General features: G+C 34.3%; 1 protein-coding gene across 1 annotated transcript; it reads left to right on the forward strand.

Moving 5' to 3' along the window:
- The first annotated feature begins 5,709 nt into the window (after positions 1-5,709).
- On the forward strand, positions 5,710-17,776 carry LOC129446444 (aryl hydrocarbon receptor). Its single transcript, XM_073873748.1, has 10 exons — positions 5,710-6,274; positions 6,973-7,199; positions 10,846-10,979; positions 11,064-11,153; positions 11,233-11,338; positions 13,027-13,154; positions 13,714-13,916; positions 13,982-14,091; positions 15,660-15,801; positions 16,444-17,776. The coding sequence occupies exons 1-10, from the start codon at positions 6,216-6,218 to the stop codon at positions 17,435-17,437; spliced, it is 2,193 nt and encodes a 730-aa protein (XP_073729849.1). The 5' UTR covers positions 5,710-6,215; the 3' UTR covers positions 17,438-17,776.
- Positions 17,777-22,334: the final 4,558 nt, after the last annotated feature.

Here is a 22,334-nt window from a genome sequence, read left to right on the forward strand (position 1 = left end):
CAATCAGGCGTTGCTGTGGCGATCGATATGAAAATATGAACGGAATGCTGTACAAACGTCAGGAGAGGTTTGATAGTAGGTGTGTGGGATTTTATTTTGTTTAGGATAATGTATCGAAACGACATGAGAAATGGTGGACGATGTGCAAAATGCTGACTATAGATATTTTCAGCGCGTGTTTTTTTCACGACTTGTCCGGGTTTCATATCTCACGCCAAAATCCAAACAAAAAACTGCGTGAACCACAGAGGTATTTTTGAAATATGACTATACAATTTAAAATGAAATATTTAAGTTAGTAATAAAATGAAATGAAATATTTAAGTAAGTAATAAAATGAAATCACATATTTAAGTTAGTTATAATATTATATGGTCATTATTGGTTGTTGTACCTAATTTTACTTAAATTATAATTAATTTGTATTTTAATTGATGTTTACATTATAGGATTAAGCGGGTTTTGTTGTGAATAATGAAAGATTTTAAAAATAAGGCATCCAGACACATTACCAAGTTGAGAAAAAGGCTTGCCAGTCATAAAAATACATTTTATTTATTTCACAGTATATATATATATATATATATATATATATATATATATATATATATATATATATATATATATATATATATATAAAATTGTATATTAATTCTATATATATGTATTGTATATTAATTCTATATATATGTATTGTATATTAATTCTATATATATGTATTGTAATTAATTGCACACAAATCTTTTTATTCCTTTTTATAGCCTACTCTTACAAAATACAGGGCTTTTTGCTTATGACAATATTTGAAAGCCCCTCGATCACAATTTCTACTAAAGAAAATATTCATAACTAAACTTGCGTTCCTATATTTGTTACAAAAATAGGAAATATCTTGATTTTTTTGTTATTTTAGATTATATTTATGTTTGTTTTGTCTTATCTTGAATAATTTTAAGTTATCTTGATGCCCCCTTGGAAGTCTGTTGAGGCCCTGTGGGCGTATATTAATTCCTATATTAATAGGGTGCATATTAATACCTCAAAGGTACAAATAGCTGATGCATATTGTTACCTAAATGACAAACTGTAAAAATGTCTTAAATTTTTAAGTTTAATCAACTCAGATTTCTAACTCATTTCAACTTTTATTTGTCTTGATGAGAGATGAGTTGCTACAACTTATAAAATATTTCAACTATATTTTATAAGTTATAACAACTCATCAAGATAAATGGCAAGTTGAAACGACTTGTAAATCTGAGTTGATTAAACAAAAAAAATGTAGGCAGCAAATATGTTTACAGTGCACATAATAATTAGGACTGTTAACGTTCCAGCAACAGCTTTGTACCTTTTTTCTGTATAGTGAGTGTATAGTGCAAATGGTACAAAAATAAGCTCAAGTGTCTAGCTGCAAAAAATATTTCTTTCTTTAACCTTGGATTTTGTTGTAAATGTGCATTAATTGAGATGGATCTGAAGATCTGTTAACTAGTTTCAGTTTCAGGGCTGGTCAAGCCATCAGTGAAAACTATTAAAGGTCTGAATGAACTCTTGAGAGGTTCTGATGCTTTTAAAGACAATAGGAGAGCTCAGGGTGTGAATAATAAAAGTGAGTGGAAAATTGAGGGTGTACACCATATATGTTTACAAGACAGAGAGAAGCGACAAACATGCCCTTTGCTCACATTTTTTCAAGTTTCTTATTTACAAGCGCATGGTCTCATAATATTATTAGCCATTTATTTTAAGACTTAATAGCGAATTGTTTTGCATTCTTCATCCACCCAAAATTTTCCACATACTAGAGGATGACTAACTGTCATTTCCTGGCTTACATTAAATGATAACAATTCTTATAACTTGTCATTTTGACTTTGGTCAAAGTGCATTAGTCATGGAAACATTTTTGTGTAAAATGTAGTTTATAAACTCATGTTTGGTTTCAACATTGGGTGGTGGAAGTGTCAACTGTACATCGTTGTATAAGTTCAGTATTAGGGGATTGTAAATGCTAGTTTCATCCCACTTAAAACGACACATCTGTTTGTTTGCTATAAGACTGAACCTGTGGTCATAGTACAGGTTTTTCATTTTACAAAGACTTCAAGAATGAATACATAAGCATAATTTTGACTGGCATTGAGCAACACTGTAGTCAGCACAGTTGCCTTTCAAATCCTGAACATACCTAAACTGTGACGAATCAGACCAGACAGGTCTGATTATTGAGACACATATGATGCCAGATAATTTACTGATGTCACACGAACATTCATAATAGTTTCATTGTATAAAATATTTCCTCCAGGCCTAAGCAGTAGCAAGATTAATCGTGATTAATTGAATACAAAATAAAAGTTGGTTTTTGCATAATATATGTGTGTGCACTGTGTGTAATTATTTTGTATATATAAATACACACACATACATATTTGTATTTAAAAAACATTTACATGCATATATATATATATATATATATATATAATTATATTTTATATTATATATAAATAAAAATGTGTATACATAAATAACAATTTTCTTATTTATACATGTATGTGTGTATTCATATGTGCATAATAATTATAGCCTACACTCAAATATATTATGCAAACACAAACTTTTATTTTGTATGCGATTAATCGCGATTAATCTTTTGACAGCCCTAGCGCATATAAATGAATTATTTATTATATATAATAAATTATATGTATAAGTTATATAACATTTATGCTTAAAATTAAGGGTCTAAATCCCACCGAAAAATCTTTCTTTAAAACCAGATGGTGTTTATGTTTACCTCAACAAAAGGACAACCAATGAAAAACTTTTTGCAAAAGTACATTTTACTGGCAACATATGGAGTTGTCAAACCACACTTTCTGAAGTCTGTTCACTTCGAAAATGAAAACCACACAAAAAATGCGATCAGTAAGATACATTTTACTGTGAAGGACTCAGGTCTCACTTAAGCAGTCGCTGAAACTTGGGTGTTGGTGTTCTTGTCGCTCAGTGAAACCAGCTAAACAAGATCTGTCAGGAGTGAACGTGAATTATCTCAACAAGGTCTGGTCCCACATCCTCCTCCAAGACCTTCAGACTGTTGTCTTATCGTTTAATACAAGTAAAAAACGCTTTAAGCTTCTACTATTTTATCATTTGGAAAATGATTTTAACTTTTTTAATGTAATAGTCATACATATTTTCAGTATATATAGACAAAATCTATCATTAATATTTATGCATTTGACAGACACTTCCACCCAAAGTGACTTACAATGCATTACAAGATATACATTTTTATCAGTATGTGTGTTCCCTGGGTTTGAACCCATGACCTTTTGAGCTGCTACTGCAATGCTCCACCACTTAGATTTAAAGAGCACATGCACATTATTGTCATAGCTTAAATTGTGCAATTAAATTTACAGTTACAAACTGGACTGTTAGCTTACTTTCATACTCCACATACATGAACCAAAACATTTTTGAATGTGGTTGTGCAATGTGTTTTGATGCTGTCAGTGGTTGTGTCTCTACAATCTCAGATAAATAAATCATACACATGCTTCAGTGCTACTTAGTTAAAACATTTGTGGTGGCCTAAAGGAAATGAACATGGACAATATTGACATCACAACTATGTAAAATATGTCAAGACTTTTACTGACACATCAGGTTGAGTTGGTGATCTTGAGTACATAGAAGTTTCTGGGACATGCATGTCCTGATAAACAAATCAATATAGGTATGATCTATTATCAATTTAAAAATATATATATTCAGAGCTAGCTGTAGGATAAAAATGAAAAAAGATGCTAGTATTTGTTATTGTTTTATGCACTTATGCAGTGAAATGTGACCAATGTCCTGGCCATTTTACACCATTGTAATATAAAGTTAGTTTGCACTAAAATATCTTTTCTTCTCAGAATCTGAAGTAAAGTTTATCTGGTTTTTATGTTGAAAAAAATTCTGCTTAACTTTCTATAATCTTAATTCAGCATCTTTACAAATCATTTCTATTGGTTAAGGATATGCAATTGTCTAATGCATCAAATGCCAGGTTTTGTCTCTATTCAGAGTATTTAGTTGAGCGTTTTTAAGATTTTAACTAAACACAGGCTTTTCTTGGTCTAAAGTGTGTGTTTTAAAACACTGCTTAAAACAACTACATATGTAACCCTGGACCAAAAAAACAGTCATAAGTCGCACTGGTATATTTGCAGCAAAAGCTAACATTACATTGTATGGGTCAAAATTATCGAGTTTTCTATTATGCCAAAAATCATTAGGGTATTATGTAAAGATCATGTGCCATGAAGATATTTCCGTAAATATATCCGAAATGTATTTAATATTAATATGTTGCTCAGAGTCATGACTTTATTTGGACAACTTTAATGGCGATTTTCTCTTTACTGTTTAGTGACACAATTAACTCTGTTACTCATCTTTATCAGTGTACACCTAATAAAGAAATAGTAATTTGTTGGTTTGTTTATTTTCAATTGATTTTATTCAGGGATGCATAACGATTAATCGCGATTAATCTATAGCAGAATAAAAGTTTTTGTTTACGTCATCATATATGTGTGTGAACTGTGTATAATAACTTTGTAAAGATATGAAATGTTTACATGTGTATATACATTTGTATATTTATGTATAATTTATATTATATATAAACATAAATACTTAATATATAAACATATATTTTTTCTTAAAATTATACATGCATGTGTGTGTATTTATACACACACACACACACACACACACACACACACACACACACACACACACACACACACACACACACACACACACACACACACACAAACTTTTATTCTGCTATTAGATTAATCGCGATTAACCATCATGCATCCCTCCCTCATTTTTACCTTATATTTTACTATAAGGTAATTTACTAGTTAGGACTAGTAAATTAAAGTACTAATTAGTTATTAAATTGCACTTTCATTCTTATCACATATAGTAATACTATAATAATGTTTTTTGTTAACAATTTTATAGACCCCTTCACGGTTCACGTCACAGGCAGTTTCCACTGCGCATGTCAGGGTCAGAAAAGCCATTACAGCAGGTAGAGTTGCGTATTATTCGGTATCGTCAAAAATGCCTACTTACGTCGTGGGTTGTGAAAATCGCACCAGGTCTTTCGTTAAGTTTTCGCGATTCATGCAGAATCTCAAAAACAAAAAAATACAACATCTGCAGCGCAAGCAATTAACGTGCAGACTGGAACAATGCAAATATCAAAGAGGCTTGTGTTTGTTGTGTTCACTTCATTTGAGGTAAGTCATAATTTTTCAGCCCTGTTAGATTACATTATAAAGCTTGGATGGTATGAACAGTTTGACCCCATGCTGCGCGCGCACCCGATAGTCATTCAATGTTTACAAACTTTGAAGGGGTCTATATTTGCAGTTCAGGAATTTAAATTGTTAAAGCATCTGCTAGATTTTTGTAATGGATTATATCATATAAAAAGTTGGGTTATTTTCAATCCTGCGTTGGATCTAATTTAACTGGGTGGGTTGTTTCAACCCAAAATGCCATGGTTGGTTCAAATATAAACATTTTGTGGGCTATTTCAATCCAACTTATGGGTTTGTCAAAAGGTTTATTATTGGTTTATTATTTACTTTGGTCATTTTTTTTCTATTCAGTTCTATTTTTATGTCAGTCAAATCAAAAAGTCATATTTGATTCAAACAAAATTAAGGGGGGAAATTCTTTTTAAACACCAAAAACCCTTGACCTGTCTTATTTTGTCCACTAGAGTGCTCTCTACACTACATTTTCCTGATCTTAACGCTACATGTAAATATCATTATTTGCATCAATTGAATAACTCGCTCCTCCTTCAGACAGTCAGTCATCGTTTGGACACATGCAGCTGAGTTACGCTTTATAATAACTCACAATTATTTATGACAGCCGTCTTTTCAATCAGGATTGCATTGATTTTTTCACGATACTGCATGATGTGTGGATAAACTCTTACCGAGACCTGGGAATAATTTATTTGTATTTTCTGATTTTATTTGATGTTGTTGCACGACGATAAATGGCACGTTATAAAGATGGAGCAATTACATTATGGGTAGGTGAAAAACGTTCATAAATCTACAGATCTTCCTCAGGAGTGCAAATTCTTTGATTGTTGGGAAACTAGCATTTAATAAGAAACCATGCTGGCGAATGGAGGATTATACGCTGTAAAGAAGAGGAAGAGGCCAGTTCACAAAAGGTGAGACTTTTATTATGTTTTTTTTATTTTTTAGAATTTTGTCTACCTGACATGTTTATGCGATCAACTTAATCTGCCACATATTGATTGGTTAAATATGTTATATTATAAATTCCATCTAATATAATGTAAACGATGACTGAACGAGTATCTCACGAGCTCATCTGGACAGGTAGCAGAAAAAAGGGCGGGCATAAGTGACGACATATGCGCTTCGGTTCGGCTGATTAGTTGCGTTCGATTTTATGCAGAGCTGCGCAGACCGATCGACGTCTGACACCAAGTATCGCGAGAGACAGCTTTTAAATGTAAATGATCTCGCGATATTGTGACAGCATGATTAGACTGGTCGGCGCATCGCTGGAAATCGTCGAAAACAAGTCTTGTAATGTTTATAATCACATAAACATGCGTGGCAAAGTATTAGTTTAATTTAATTTAACTCTCTAAATTAATGAAATGAAATTGTAACATGTGATTTTGACATTTTTGACACGCCTTACCTGACCTGAATAAGCCTTTCATGTGGTAGCCATTGCCAAAATGTTAATACAAAATAAAAACAATGGTACATTGACCACTAGGTTAACTAAGTGCTGCTAACTGCTAACCAAATGACAGAATTATTAAAAGTCCAAGCAGAGAATATAAAGAGGATGAATCCACAGGTTTGTCTGCTGACTCTTTTGATTTTTCAGCAGTGGATTCAAATCTGAACCCGAGAATGGCAGCAGGTTGAACCCTTCAAAGCGTCACAGAGAGCGTCTGAACACTGAACTGGACCAGCTGACCACACTTCTGCCCTTCACAGAGGAGATCCGAGCCCGGCTCGACAAGCTGTCAGTGCTCAGACTCAGTGTGGGTTACCTCAAGATTAAAAACTACTTCACCGGTCAGTTTCATAGCATGACATCAACTCAGGAATAAGGGTATGAAAAGATGAACCTGTAATGGCTACGGGTTATGTGCATCTGTCATAGTAATACCACAGTACTCAAGTCGCCATGAATTTTAAACCTATTTTGTGTTTTTAGAGAGGTTGAACAGTGATTTGCATGGCATGATCATGAGCTCAGTGTTGGTGATGGCAGTTCAGCAGATATCTGATCATTCACATAGGTTCACAGAGGTTGTTGAAAACTAGACATAGGCTATTAAAATGCAGTTTTCATTACTTGCTTTGAATTCAAGCTTGTATATTCAGGGGAATATCTGACTTGCGGAGGTCAATGCATTTTAAACGAGTCCTTGTTGTTGTAAGCAGGTGCAGGTTATGCAAGAACACAAATTAACAGCAAACACAGCAGCACAGTGTGAATGAACAGTGAACACAACACAAACTTCTTCATGACAATTAGTTTTAAAGGTGCAGTGTGTAATTTTTAGAAGGATCTCTGACAGAAATGCAAAATAATATACAAAACTATAATATCAGGAGTGTATAAAGACCTTTTTATAATGAACAGTTATGTTTTTATTATCTTAGAATGAGACGTTTTTATCTACATAAATAGAGGGTCCCCTTACGTGGACGTCGCCATTTTGTGCTGCCATGTTTCTACAGAAGCCCTTAATGGACAAACTGTTTTTACTAAGTTGTCTCCGTCAATTACGTGCTTTTCCGGTGGTGGGTACCGTAGCTTCTCGATGCTTTTCAAAAGCGAGGGGTGAGCAGTGAACTGAGCCGTTGGTTGTAATTCACAACCTCACCACTGGATGCCGCTTAAATTTACACACTGCACCTTTAATACAGTATATATGGAGATGAAAATGTTTCATTGAGGTATCAACATTGTTTCAGATGTTTCTCTTAAAGGGGACATTTCACAAGACTTTTTTAAGATGTAAAATAAATCTTTGGTGTCCCAAGAGTACACATGTAAAGTTTTAATTCAGAATATCATATAGATCATAGATTTATAGCATGTTAAAATTGCCACTTTCTAGGTGTGAGCAAAATGTGCCGTTTATGGGTGTGTCCTTTTAAATGCAAATGAGCTGAAGAAATGCAAACACTGATCATGGTGGTTTGTTGAAATTGAAACTCAATTGTGCCGTCAATTATTTTCTTTTGTCTCTCTCTCTCTCTCTCTCTCTCTCTCTCTCTCTCTCTCTCTCTAAATGGCAGTGCCATGGTTGAATAGTGCAGATTAAGGGGCGGTATTATCCCCTTCTGACATCACCAGGGGAGCCAAATTTCAATGATCTATTTTTTTAGAAGAGTAACACTGCACTCACGATCAATAAGGTGCCAGACAATAAAGTAATCAATGAGAAACAAGACGTCTGCAGCAGCGATTTAACACGTCTTGGCAGTAACGATTTAAGTAATTTAAGTGTGCAGATGTTTTTATTTTCAATTATCTATTTTTTCACATGCAATACAGTTATCATTTTCTATCCGCTTAAAAAACTACTCATGTAACAGTCTTTAAATAGGGAAAACATGGAAGTGTTTGGTGTATTTATTCATCCCTGTTTGGATCCTTAGTGAATTCGCTTAGAGCACCTTTAATTCACATTTATGTATTTTAGTGTTTATGTTCCAAAGGAGGACTTTTAAAAACACAATTTCAAGATAGCTCTTTGTTTATGGACAAACTCTGATCTTTGTTGTTTAGCCAAACAATAAGACTTTATGAATGGCCTGTTTCTTTATAGAAAGTTAAATGGCATATTATCTGCTCATACTGTATATCCTCATACTGTGTTTCCTGTCGATTGTATGAACAAAAGAAAGATAAAGACACTGCTGTTGTTTAGCATTAACCGTGACTTCCTGAAGCAGTTAACCTGTTTTCAACATTTTTTGTTGTTTTATTGTCAGAATCTTGCTATGGGTTGGTAGGATTTCTGTGTGATTTCTATGGTGTTGCTTTAAGAGATGCATTTGACTTTCTTCTTTATCAGCTAAACACAGAGTTGTATTAAATAATATCCTGGATCTTTTCAGCTTTTCAGCTATTAGATACAATGTTGTTACAATGCTAAAAGCAAATTTGTGACTGCTAAGTTAGCGCTATATGCTAGTTAATGCTATATGCTAGTGTTTAGGCTGAAGTTCTACTATTGACGTTTACAGTGACGTTTTGCACAAACTTACCCTTCAGAAACGTCCATTAACAATCTCCAAACAATTGATTATTCCTGAAAATCTGATACAGACTCAAAAATCTGTTTACACACACACAGAGCTACTGAAGGAGCTGCTCTGAGAAACAGCCAATCAGAGCAGAGCGCAACATTATTATTCATGACTCTTTCAAATAAGGTAATAATAAGGCAAATCTTAGGGTTGTAAATGGACATGTAATCCGTTTCATACCTTCTGTTTAGATACCAGAGAACAATTTAACATATTACTTTAATGCATGCTTTGGCACCTTTAAATTGACTGCAAATAAGGCAGCAAGATATATTACAATTATCGAAATATCACAAATGTGCATAACGTACTGGTTTGCAATAACTGAATCATTTGAATATTTCTAAAAGTGATGTATAGTAAAGTTTAGGGGAAATGCAATAACTTGCTAAATGATGCGATATATGATATGCAATACAGCTATGCCTTTGTAAAATCAATCTGAAAAATAAACAAATATATTTAAAAACTGAAAATATACATGTTTCACCTTTTTTCTGGCTAATGAAAGAATCACATAAAACTCTGAATATGCATATCTTTTTAAAGTATTAAAACCATTCAGTTATTGCAAACCAGTGCGCAATGTGTATTGCGATATACACATTTTCAACAAGACAGAGAAATTAAAGCTTCATGCAGAGCTCCAGACTAACTTTTTTCACTAGGAGCACAGTGGCCCCCAACTGAAAATTTTAGGGGCGCAACCAGAAAATTTAGGGGCACATACCGTAAATCAACATGCTAACCAAATATTCACATTTCTACTAAGTAATTCACTGTATTACTAATAAATTATTTGATGATAGATGCAGAAAGTACAATGTGCTGTTTTAAATTCAGTGTCACATCACAAAAAAAGGTCAAATTTACTGGTCGCCCATGTGCGACTGGATGTAAAATTCAGTGGCACACTTTCAAATTTTGGTGGCAGTCTGGAGCCCTGTTTATGTGAAATGTTTGTGAAATGTGTCAAAATAATAATACATTTTTTTTATCGTAATATTTAGGAAGTTGTGGCACATTGCATTGTCAATATATCGACAACAACGTGCGATTTGTGAGAAAAAATCTGAAAGCGATTTTTTTATTTTTATTCATTTGGAAAATCCGGGCGTGGATTAATAAAATCATGCCATAACCTAAACGTGCTGTCGCCTTTCGTCACAGGAGCAGAAGTGCTGGCAGTAAAACTCATTTTAGGCCGTTTATATGGCCATTTGATGACCATTAATCATGGGGGGATATATTGGGGACAGGGATATAAAAACCAGGGGGAGGGATAATCCCCCCATGCTCCCAGTAAATCGTACCCTGATTATCAATATAGTGCAAACATCCAGCTCATATTTATTCACCCACTTTTTACCATTATTGCATACCACTAAAGAAGTAAAATGCCTTGAAAATGTCATTAGATTTTAAGTTGATATGCTTGTTTGTTTCACTGCGACACTGAGGAAGAGTTCAGGAAGTGAGTTTTCCTCTAATGCTGATGACAATGAGACGGTGACTTCAATTGATGGAGTTCATTTCTCTGAAGGGGATCTGCTGCTTCACGTGAGTTCAAAGTAAACATGCAAATGATGAAATGATTTTGGCAATATTGTTGTCATGGCTGTGATGCTGGGTCTCTCTCTGCAGGCTTTAAACGGTTTCGTCATGGTCGTGTCCTCCGATGGCTTCATCTTCTACGCCTCTCCCACGATCCAAGACTACCTGGGTTTTCATCAGGTGACTGAAATATTGAAAATAAGCTTTATCGACGTGTTAATACATCTCAGGTTCAGTTAACCAACTCTTGTTATTTCAGTCTGATGTGATTCATCAGTCCGTGTTTGATCTGATCCACATCGATGATCGCGACACGTTCAGATGCCAGCTGCACTTCGCCCTCGATCCCAAGTTTAGCACTGAAGGTAGGTTTCATTATTTAATAATTGACCTTCGACCTGACTCGCTGTAGCATTCGGTATTTACATTGAAAAGAAATGTTCTGGTTTCAAGTTGATCCATATCGGCAGAATTTACATAATGTCTACACCACAGATAATCATTTCAAATCATTTAAGCCTCTTAGTTTTCAAAGAAAAATCAAAATGTGTGGTTACAGTAGGAATTGAATTACAATGGTATCCAGTATTACTCCTGTCTTGAATCCTGATATATGAATCATTTTGATAGGAATAACTAGAAGTTTATCTGCTGAAGTCCCAACACAAAAACTGTTTCAAAGATAAAATAATGAACATTTATAATGGAAGAATTAATTTAGAGAGACAATATATAAGGTTTTTTCATTAATCTCTTAAGAACCAAGCTTTGGTTTGTCTTTTTTTCATATTTTTTCCAGATATTTGGGGTTAGGAAGATCCAATAAATATAATAACCAAATATTTTTCTTTTGAACGTGAAGTAATGTAATTGTCCACATTTGTGTATAACAGGTTTCAGTTACACATAATTATATATTATGGTGCAAACAACAAAAAATCAGGTCTTAGGAGGTTAAAGGGGACATTTCACAAGATCTTTTTTAAGATGTAAAATAAATGTTTAGTGTGCCCAGAATACGTACAATATGTGAAGTTTTAGCTCAAAATATCATATAGATAATTTACTACAACATATTAAAATTGCCACTTTGTAGGTGTGAGCAAAAATGTGCCATTTTTAGGTGTGTCTTTTAAAAGGCAAATGAGCTGATAATGCAAAGACTGATCACCATAATGGTGGTTTGTTGATAATGAAACTCAATTGGGCTGTCAATTATTATTTCTCTCTCGCTCTACATTAAATGGCAGTGCTGTGGTTGGATAGTGCAGGATAAGGGTCGGTATTATTATAATAAGATCCCCTTCTGACATCACAAGGGGAGCCGGATTTCAATTACCTATTTTTTCACATGCTTGCAGAGAATGGTTTACCAAAACTAAGTTACTGGGTTGGTCTTTTTCATGTTTTCTAAGTTGATAGAAGCGCTGGGGACCCAATTATAGCACTTAAACATGAAGTCAGGTTTTCATGATATGTCCCCTTTAAAATATCCAAAAATCACTAGCACAGTGATATATATTTTGTTCACATGTGCACTTGCATTATTACACATGCTTTTAACACTTTTGATGCCTAGTACTTGAAGTGTCTATATGTTGTAGCTTCTATCAAGCCACACTGTGGGCTTATGTTATAATGTAATGATTATAAAACTTTTATTTTATTATCCATGAACATGATTTGTGAGTTCGGTCAGATCGATTCATATCAAATAGGTGAAGATTGCAACTCCCATCATTCTGTGCCCTTTAACAGCATCATCAAGCTACGCTGTTGTTGTTGTTGTTGTTTAGCGACCTCTAGTGGTGAAAAGTAAATATACTGTAATAAAAAGAAGGCTTGACATATCTTCTTTTAAACCTTTTTTTTTAGCTATGTTCACTTTGAATGCAGGTGCAATAATAATAATAATCCCCAGAGACATCATGCTTCAAATACTGTTGATGGTGTTTAACCTTAAACTTTAATGATCAGGGTGTTTCAACTAACAAAAGAAGACATCAGTGGCCAGTTGCATAAACTCTCATACTTGCCTTTATTGTTTTAATAGCAGAGCAAAGAGGCGGTCGATCTGTGAGCGCTCCGGAGAGCTTCATTCCTCCAGAAAATTCCTCATTTCTGGAGAGAAACTTCTGCTGTCGTCTGCGCTGTCTGCTGGATAACACATCCGGCTTCATGGTGAGGACAATAAAATCAAAACCAGATGTCATTATATCACATTCAAACATATCTTTAATCTTCAGATTACAGTTATTGCTCGCGGGTCATCACTTTCCAATCTAAATCTTTTACTGATTCATTGTGACAGCCAATCAGCAGCTCTCACATGAAAGAAAAGGTCTACATTGCAAAAAAAGATTTTCAAGAAAAAAAATGTCTTGTTTTTAGTAAAAATATCAAGAGGGTCTTTAATTGGGATGCTTTTTCTTGATGAGCAAAATGGCCAAGAAAATAAGTTTAGTTTTTAGGCCACAAATATCACACTTAAGTGATTTTTTGCATAAAACAAGCAAAAAAATCTGCCAATGGGGTAAGCAAATTTTTCTTGAACTTTTCTTGAATTTAGTGTTTAAGAAAAATTTTCTTCAAGTTTTTTTTTTTTGTCCACAAAATCACTTGGGTTTGATATTTTTGGTCTAAATACTAAGACTTTTTTTTTCTTGAAAATCATTTTTTGCTGTCTATCTATTTAACAAAATTAATTGTTAGTTTCACTGTTATCCTCCTGTGTATCCAGGTGCTTAATTTTCAGGGACGGTTAAAATACATTCACAGACGAGACCGGACGGCCGAGGGCGACGCTTCGGGGGTCTCTCAGCTCGCCCTGTTTGCAATCGCCACCCCTGTTCACCCACCTGCCATCTTACAAATCAGACCCAAGACTCTGTTCTTTCAAACCAAACACAGGCTGGATTTTACTCCTGTGAGCATGGACACCAGGTGAGGATGTGAACTGAAACTGAATCATTGTGAAAACCTGTTTGACTGTTAACTGTGTGTTACAGAGGAAAGATGGTCTTGGGTTACACTGAACAAGAGTTGTGCATGAGAGGATCTGGATATCAGTTCATTCACGCTGCTGATATGATGTACTGTGCAGACAAACATTTACGGAGTAAGACGACATCTTATCTACACAATGATGTAACACATACTGAATCAGTGTTGTTTATGTAGCGTTGAGAAGTCAAGGGGGGTTACACGCAATTTTTTTTCGCCAAATATAACTGCAGCACATCTAGGCAGTGTTGTATGCATTACAAGTTACGTGCATTACGTAATAATATTACTTTTCTAAAGTAACAAGTTACTTTTCAGTTTAATTAATTATAAAAAAAAATAATGTACTGAATTAAACTGAATGAAGTCACGTTTGAGGAACAGTTTGAGTCAGAAAACAGAGATGGCAGGCCAGAGCTCGACATTTTTGCGATGGAAAATATAATATAAGTACTTCTCAGTTATAAAACTGAAAGAGATCAAGCCTCAGCCAAGTAAGAAAAAGTAACACAAAAGTAACTTAAAAGTAATGCATGTATTACTTTCCATGAAAAGTAAATTAGTAACTCATTTAGTTACTTTTTTGAGGAGTAACTTAATATTGTAATGCATTACAATATTAAGTTACTCCTCAAAAAAGTAACTAGGGCTGTACGATATCAAGAAAATATTAAGAAAAGTTATGCGATTCACAATATGTGATACGATAATGCTTAAAGTTTGTAAAATCTATTTAATAAAACATATTTAAACAATGAAAATTGCATAACCAACATGCATTTTAAATGTTTTTTTTGGAACAAACAGCATCAATTTCTTTGTCTCGGCAGTCTCTCTGCTATCTGCATAAATGTCAAGATTTTACTACAAATAACTTTGAAGTATTCAAATTATTATTTTAAATTAATTATAAATGCAAATTATTGCAATATGCATATTTCCAATATTGTTGAGTCTCTGAAATGACTTTAGACATTTTAATTAACTATTACGCTGCCAGCCTTTTTTTTTCCGAAAAGTTGCCCGCCCGCATTTTTTGTGATTTTCACAAAAGTTTCCACAAAAAAAAAACTTCCAGGAAATTTTTCTTGTAAAAATATATGAACATACAAATATATCAAATAAAAGAACAGACCCTCTGCTTTTACACAAACAATAAACAAACAAACAAAATGGGAAAAACCATTTCATCCTATCTGTATTTTTTTCTCTGCTTATAACCTCTTAAATATAGTTATTTTTCTTTAAAAATAAATTTTTTTTTAACAAAAAAAGCTATAATAATTTTGTTAGAGATTTGATTCAGAAAACATAAACACAGTGTAAAATTAATAAATAATTTTTTGCTTCAGTTTTTCTTATAAATTAGGGAAGTGTGCCATCTAGTGGATAATCGGGTTATTACAGATAACGTTAAAACCTCATCAGTAACACTTTTTGATGCAAATGTTTTCTCCTAAATGACGAGATATCTTGTCAATGGCGGGGAAAGAGTTAAACATGCAAACACAATCAGATCAGGCAATGCCATTTTGCAGGCTACTTTTGAAATTGTGTTCACAAGCTGTTTTAAAAACTAGCACGGTGTTTGCATTGTATATTGTACAGTATGATACACATAGCACACTGGTGTTTGTTTTTGGGTGTTTCAATGAAGTCTAAGATTTTGTTTCTGTTGTGCAGTGATGAAAACAGGAGAAAGTGGATTCACCATCTTTAGGCTTTTGAGTAAGAAACAGGTTTGGATTTGGGTCCAGTCCAACGCCAGAATGGTGTTCAAAGCAGGAAAACCCGATTTCATCATCTGCCGTCAGAAGCCTTTAACGTGAGTTAGTTCACACGCTTGCAACTCATCCAATTTGATCTTACTGAGCGTTCACACCAGACACGAATGAAGCAAATAAATCGCACTATTCGCTCGTAGTTGGATGCTTGAAAATTTTTCTCGCTTCATTTCCGCGTGAAATTTGCGTCATTCGTACGTTAAATTCAGACATGAATACGCTCACTTCGCCACCTTAAGCTAGCTTGTAGTCTTAATATTTATATACTTGTGTATATATATATAGCTCAAATTGCTCAACTTACCAGATATTCCGACCTCCTTTTCCAAGCATGATCCTTTTTATTCCTGTTTCTATAAAAGTACAAAGATGTATCGTATAGCTCCAGGTGTCCACATACAGCAACGGTCATTTTGTCCTCCGTTGTTGTTTTGTATTTCTGCCTTGGCTCACTACGTCATAATCACGTCACTACTAGAGCAAGCTCCTGATTGGTTAATGCAGCGCGAATATCCGCCAAAGTTCAGATTTTGCGCATCATACGCCCAAATCGCACCGAGGACGTCTATCGCATCTTAGCATTGACTTAACATGCTAATCATTCGCGCTTAGCGTTTTATTCGCGTCTGGTGTGAATGCACCATTAATGTTTTCATAACACAATTTTTGTTGTTATATTTCAGAAATGAAGAAGGTGAGGAACATCTTTGTCAAAGGCAGTTGCAACTACCGTTCAGCTTTGCGACCGGCGAGGCCGTCCTGTATGAAACCTTCCCTTCCATGATGACACCAGGACCTGATCCATCCCAAACCTCACTAAAGAGCGATACCGTACATCCAGATTCCCTCCTGGGATCGCTACTTAGTCAGGATCAATCCGTTTATGAGCAGCCTGTGGAGCCGGCCTCACCGTTTTCTGTAGATCGGATTTTTATGGACAGTCACGCCCTGCTTAGCGTTCCCTGGAGTAGGGACGTCCTGGCCGATGGCATCCGACAGGATCTGACCACGACGCCACAGTCTCAGGGTAGCGGAGACCAGGAGGGGCTGAAGGAAATGGAGCGAGCGCTTCTGGAGCTACTGGACGCGAGAGGAGAGGATCCGATTTTGGCTAATGATGTTTTCTCGTATGTAGAAGAGGCTCTGTTGAGAGAATCAAACAGCATGAACCAGATCAATTCTGGCGGTAACACCAATGGACAGCATGAGGACTACGCGTTGCCTAGCAACCAGATGACAAGATGCCAAAGCTCATTCTCAGCTTCACGAAAGCTCACACAAACATTTCTGTATGGATCTCCTGGTCAAACATCTTTCCAGCATTCATTCAATCACTCCTTTTGTTCTCTTCTAACAACTAAAGCACAAACTTTATATGGCCCATCCCATAATAGTCCCTCTTCCTCTCAATTCACTGACATTGCGATTTCAGGTTCATCCCAGAACTGTCAACATCATCGTCCTCCCGATGTCCCTGAACGTCCAATCTTTATAAACAGCCAAGATCCGCATCACCAAGGTGTCTTGCAGCCATGGCAACAGCAGGATCATGTCCCATTAACCCTGCCGTGCGGTCCGGAGAGATCTGACTGTGTTCAGAATGATTGTATTAAGGTCACACAGCACCCACCGGATCATCACACACAATCTGAACCGCATGGATCGCATAGAGTTTAATTACGGTCGGATTAGCGCGCTATCCCAGAATTCATCAGTGAATTGTGTCTCAGGTTGTCCTGTATCAGGATATCAGAGGTGTAATATGTCATCCGATGAATCGTTTTCTGGATTTTACATCCCTGCGTCTGTGAATACGGACTGCACACTGCAAAAAATTACTTTCTTACTTAGTATCACTCCAAAAAATGATTTTCAAGGAAAAAATTGTAGTATTTTTGTCTTGTTTTCAGTAAAAATATCTAAAAATTCTTAGTCTAGTTTTTAGACCAAAAATAACAAATTTAAGTGATTTTGTGCATAAAACAAGCAAAAAAATCTGTCAATTAAAAAAAATCAAGAAAAAAAATTTGCTCACCCCATTGGCAGATTTTTTTAGCTTGTTTTATGCACAAAATAACTTAAATTTGATATTTTTGGTCTAAAAACTAGACTAAGAATTTTTTTTCTTGAAAATAATTTTTTGCAGTGTAAAAATTATTTTACAAATATCAATTACAAATATCTGATCAATTCTTAGGTCGGGATGTTTTTTCTTGATGAGCAAAGTGACCTAAGAAAATAAGTCTAGTTTTAAGGCAAAAAATATCAAATTTAAGTGATGAAACAAGCAAAAAATCTGCCAATGGTGTTTAAGAAAATAGTTCAAGATTTTTTTGGCTTGCCCCATTGGCAGATTTTTTTGCTTGTTTTATCCACAAATGTGATGTTTTTGGTCTAAAAACTAGATTTATTTTTTTTAGGTCATTTTGCTCATCAAGAAAATACAACTTAACTTGAGCATTTTCAGATATTTGTGCTTAAAACAAGACAAAAATACTAAAGTCATTTTTTGCATTGCAGTCACCCAAGGATGTCGGGACAGAGAAATTATTGAACAGTTTTTATGATTTTTAATCTGAAGTGTAACATTCAAGGTCCAAAATTTGCACTAAAATTCACAATGGATATTAGTTTGTGTGACAAGTTACCCAGCAAGCAACTTTAAAAATGTTTTAAAAACATTTAATAGGCGTCCGAACACAGCCTAGATGTCTAGACTAAAACAAAGGAAAATTGAGGCTGTTAGTCAAAATTTGAAAGACACAAAAATAAAAATAAATGAAATAAATAAAACCAAACACCTTGTAATCGCTGTTGACTTTGCTTACTTGAAATATCAGACATCATACAAATGAGTTTGCCAAATACGACATGTGACCAAATTTAAGTTTTATTTTGACTAGAAGTGGGTTACTCATAGCCTGATTATATCAGGGTTATAGTTAACCTAGACAGTGAAAGATGGCTGTTGCTTGCACTGCAAAAGAAGAAATATCTATGAACTTAAATTAGGATGTGTTTTCTTGATGAGCAGAATAACCTGGGAAAGAAGGTCTAGTTTGTAGACAAAAAATATAAAATCTAAGTAAATTTGTGCTTAAAACAAGCAACAAAATCTGCCAATATAAGATAAATAAGAAACAAATATTGCACTGCACAATGCAAAAAATGAAAGTCTAGTTTGTTGACCAAAGATATCAAATTTAAGTGATTTTGTGCATAAAACAAGCAAAACAATCTGCCAATGTTTTTTTTTATTTTTTTTGAATTTAGTGTTTAAGAAAAATGTTCAAGATTTTTTTTGCTTATCCTATTGGCAGATTTTTTTTGCTTGTTTTGGGCACAAATCCACTTAGATTTGATATTTTTGTCTAAAAACTAGACTTAGTTTCTTAGGTAATTTTGCTCATCAAGAGAAAACATCTTGATTTAAGAATTTTTAGATATTTGTACTGAAAACAAGACAGAAATATTAAGTAAGAAAGTCATTTTTTTACATTATGAGACACAGTGACCTCTGCTGTTCACAACAGATGTGCAGATAATTAATTCATCCGGACAATAAACAAACACTACCAGTGAAATGTTTGGATGTTTATTTTTAATGTTTTCTACATTTTAAAATAACAGTGAAGTCAATAAACTGAAATAATTAGGAAATATAGGAATTATTGTGCATTGACCAGATGTTATACTGTTTATTTAAAATGTATGTTTCAGTTTGTCTGGGTGTGCAGATGTTTACAAGAATGAAAATATATTTACTTTTTCTTTCACGACCCTCCATGAATAAAATGCTAGTGCTGGATGATATTGAGTTGTGAATGTGATTTGAGTCCCTGTGCAGGTTTTACTCTGAGATGTGATGTGATGGGACATTGCACAATCTCTGGAGTCCACTGATCTTCCCTGAGGAGTATACCAGATGTTTCTGTGTGACATCTCTATTTCGGCACTTAAACAACCACAGCTGCTTGTTTTGGTTTGTTTGTTAGTCTTGCATTGTTTTCTTATTCTTATTTCTTACACTGTGATACATTTTTGTACACAGAAGTTATGTTAACATTTATATAAAGCAAATTCAAATGGATTTAAACTGAATATCTATGTAGTTCACTGCAGGGCATCACGTCATGTTCACCTGTGTCTGAAGATTCCTCAGAATTTCAATGTATAGTGTTCACTGCATAGACAACACTAACGTTTTATATTTAAGGGCCATTACATCAAATCGGTGCCATTTGCATGTTGTAACTCATCAAAATTAAAGTTCATTTTTTGTCTTTTTTAAAACTAAATCTAATAACACACATATTTTACTTTTCAAAATAAATATCATCTCAGGTAACTAGTTATATTTTTTTAAAAATCATTTCTTAATGGAGGATGGGCATTTTGGTAACATGACGATTTTTAGCATAGATTTTGCAAATGCATGAGATAGCTGCATTAAATAGCATGAAGACACTGAGCAAATTCTAGTGATTTACCATTTTTTTTTATTTTAAAATAAACCAATAACATCAAAGAAATAATATAGGTAACAGGACTGAACATTAAGATTGACATTCACAGCATCAATATCACAAAATATAAAGAAAAGAAAAAGAGAAAAGTAATTTTTGATCTTCACATGGCCTTCAGAAGATCCAGATGATGTCACTTCCTCTTAAAAATGTGACTTGTGGGATATTTCTAGATTTTCAGATGGGGGAATGTGTTGGGAGTGAAATCCTGGGGACATGAATAAAATGTGCATTTATCTAAAATATTCTGACTTTTTCCAATGGTAAAAAAATATTTAAAGCAAAGATGAGATATGGACCCACACAAAAAAATGCAAAAAAATAAAGATATCTGAATAATTTTATGTTTTATATTTAAATAAAATTTAAATAGGGACACTTTGCTTAACAATAAAATGTATTTTATAGTTAGTTTTCTTGGATTTTTATACAAATAATGTTTTGAGGACCGATTCAGTGGAATGGCCCTTAACATAATATGGGCCTTAAACAGTAAATGATCTGTCCTGTCTTTGTATTTGTTGTTTCGGTCTACTTATGTTATTACACACCAGATAAAACACTTTAATGTGTAATATATTGTGTATCGTTCACATTGATATAAAACAGCAGAAGTCAATGGACAGTCAGAGGAAAAGAAAACCAAAATAAATACTACAATTTATTTACACAGGTGAGGGTGTTATAATATGTATATTAAGTGTGACCACAGCAGTTTATTATCGATCCCATTCAAGTATTTAGGAATAAACACTATGTCCTGTAATCTTCTGGATATGTTTATTATTACTGGGCTGGTGGCTGTTTTATTCATTTATTCGGATTAATTTAGGCGGAACTCGGTCCATTATTACTGTAAGCTGCATTACTGAATACAGAAGTCAATGGCGCCCCCGCGTGGTGAGTTACAGAACTGCAGAACATTGACATCGGATCGAACGTGAGGTAAACAGCTACCCAAAACCTTTACTTTAGGTTTTTATTTAGTGAGCCCGGTGCCATGACACACCATGTTATGTATTTGATAACGTTCATATACAGAAATGCCAATTTTCAGACTTTTATCTACTTTAACCGGACTTTGATCAGGAAAAGTTCAAAGCAAACGCAGGGCTCGTGCCACATTTGAAAGGGTTCAAACTACACCCCAGCAGCTTACTACAAATTATGTACACCACATAGAAATAATACAGCAAAAATATTTTTTTCAAACGCTATATTGTCATGGTATGATTATGTCAAATTTATTTGATCAATTATTAGGCTATCATAGGCTTTAATTTTCAATAAAATTGCGTGTTTAACGACTTAACTGATATTAGCAGTTTATGTTCTGTTAGATACTGGATTTTTTTAGCCTACAGATGTTCAATGCATACAAATTTTGCTAAGACATTAGTATGTACTATATAACAGTATAATGCTTTGGTTAACACAACCATCCTTTAAAGAAGACATATGAAAATCTGACTTTTTAAGTGGCCCAGTGCTTCTATCAACCTAGAAAATGTGAAAAATATCAACTCAGCACGTGAAAAAATAAGTCATTGGAATTTGGCTCCCCTTGTGATGTCAGAAGGGGATAATGCTGCACCTTAATCTGCACTATCCAACCACGGCAGGCACTGCTATTTAGTGCTATTATGTAAGCTCATCTGCATTAACCAGGACACACACAAAAAAACCTACGAAGTGTCAATTTTAACATGTTATAATAAATTATCTATATGGTATTTTGAGCTAAAACTTCACATACGTACTCTGGGGACACAAAAGATTTATTTGATATCTTAAAAAAGTCTTGTGACATGTCCCCTTTAGGAGATGTTGACTGCGGTGATGTTTGACGCAAGAGGTTCAAGGACATTATCTCAGAGATTTGATTTCCTCTAAATGACTGAATCTGTTTTGGATGGGATGGAGATCAGGAGGCCACAGGGTGATAGCAGCCAGAATGCAGTCACCTCACTGTAACCCACAGATTTCCATTCTGACCAACGACACTGAGGAAGAAAGAAAGAAAGAACGAAATAAAGCAAGATAGATAG

The sequence above is a fragment of the Misgurnus anguillicaudatus genome, chromosome 12, assembly GCF_027580225.2.
Source record: "Misgurnus anguillicaudatus chromosome 12, ASM2758022v2, whole genome shotgun sequence".
Classification (NCBI taxonomy): Eukaryota; Metazoa; Chordata; class Actinopteri; order Cypriniformes; family Cobitidae; genus Misgurnus; species Misgurnus anguillicaudatus.

Bases quoted from the DNA above. Each gene is read 5' to 3' on its own strand.
- LOC129446444 (XM_073873748.1), top strand. From the start codon at position 6,216: ATGCTGGCGAATGGAGGATTATACGCTGTAAAGAAGAGGAAGAGGCCA. The intron at 10,980-11,063 runs GTGAGTTCAAAG...CTCTCTCTGCAG, and splicing joins AAGGGGATCTGCTGCTTCAC to GCTTTAAACGGTTTCGTCAT. The intron at 13,917-13,981 runs GTGAGGATGTGA...TGTGTGTTACAG, and splicing joins CCTGTGAGCATGGACACCAG to AGGAAAGATGGTCTTGGGTT.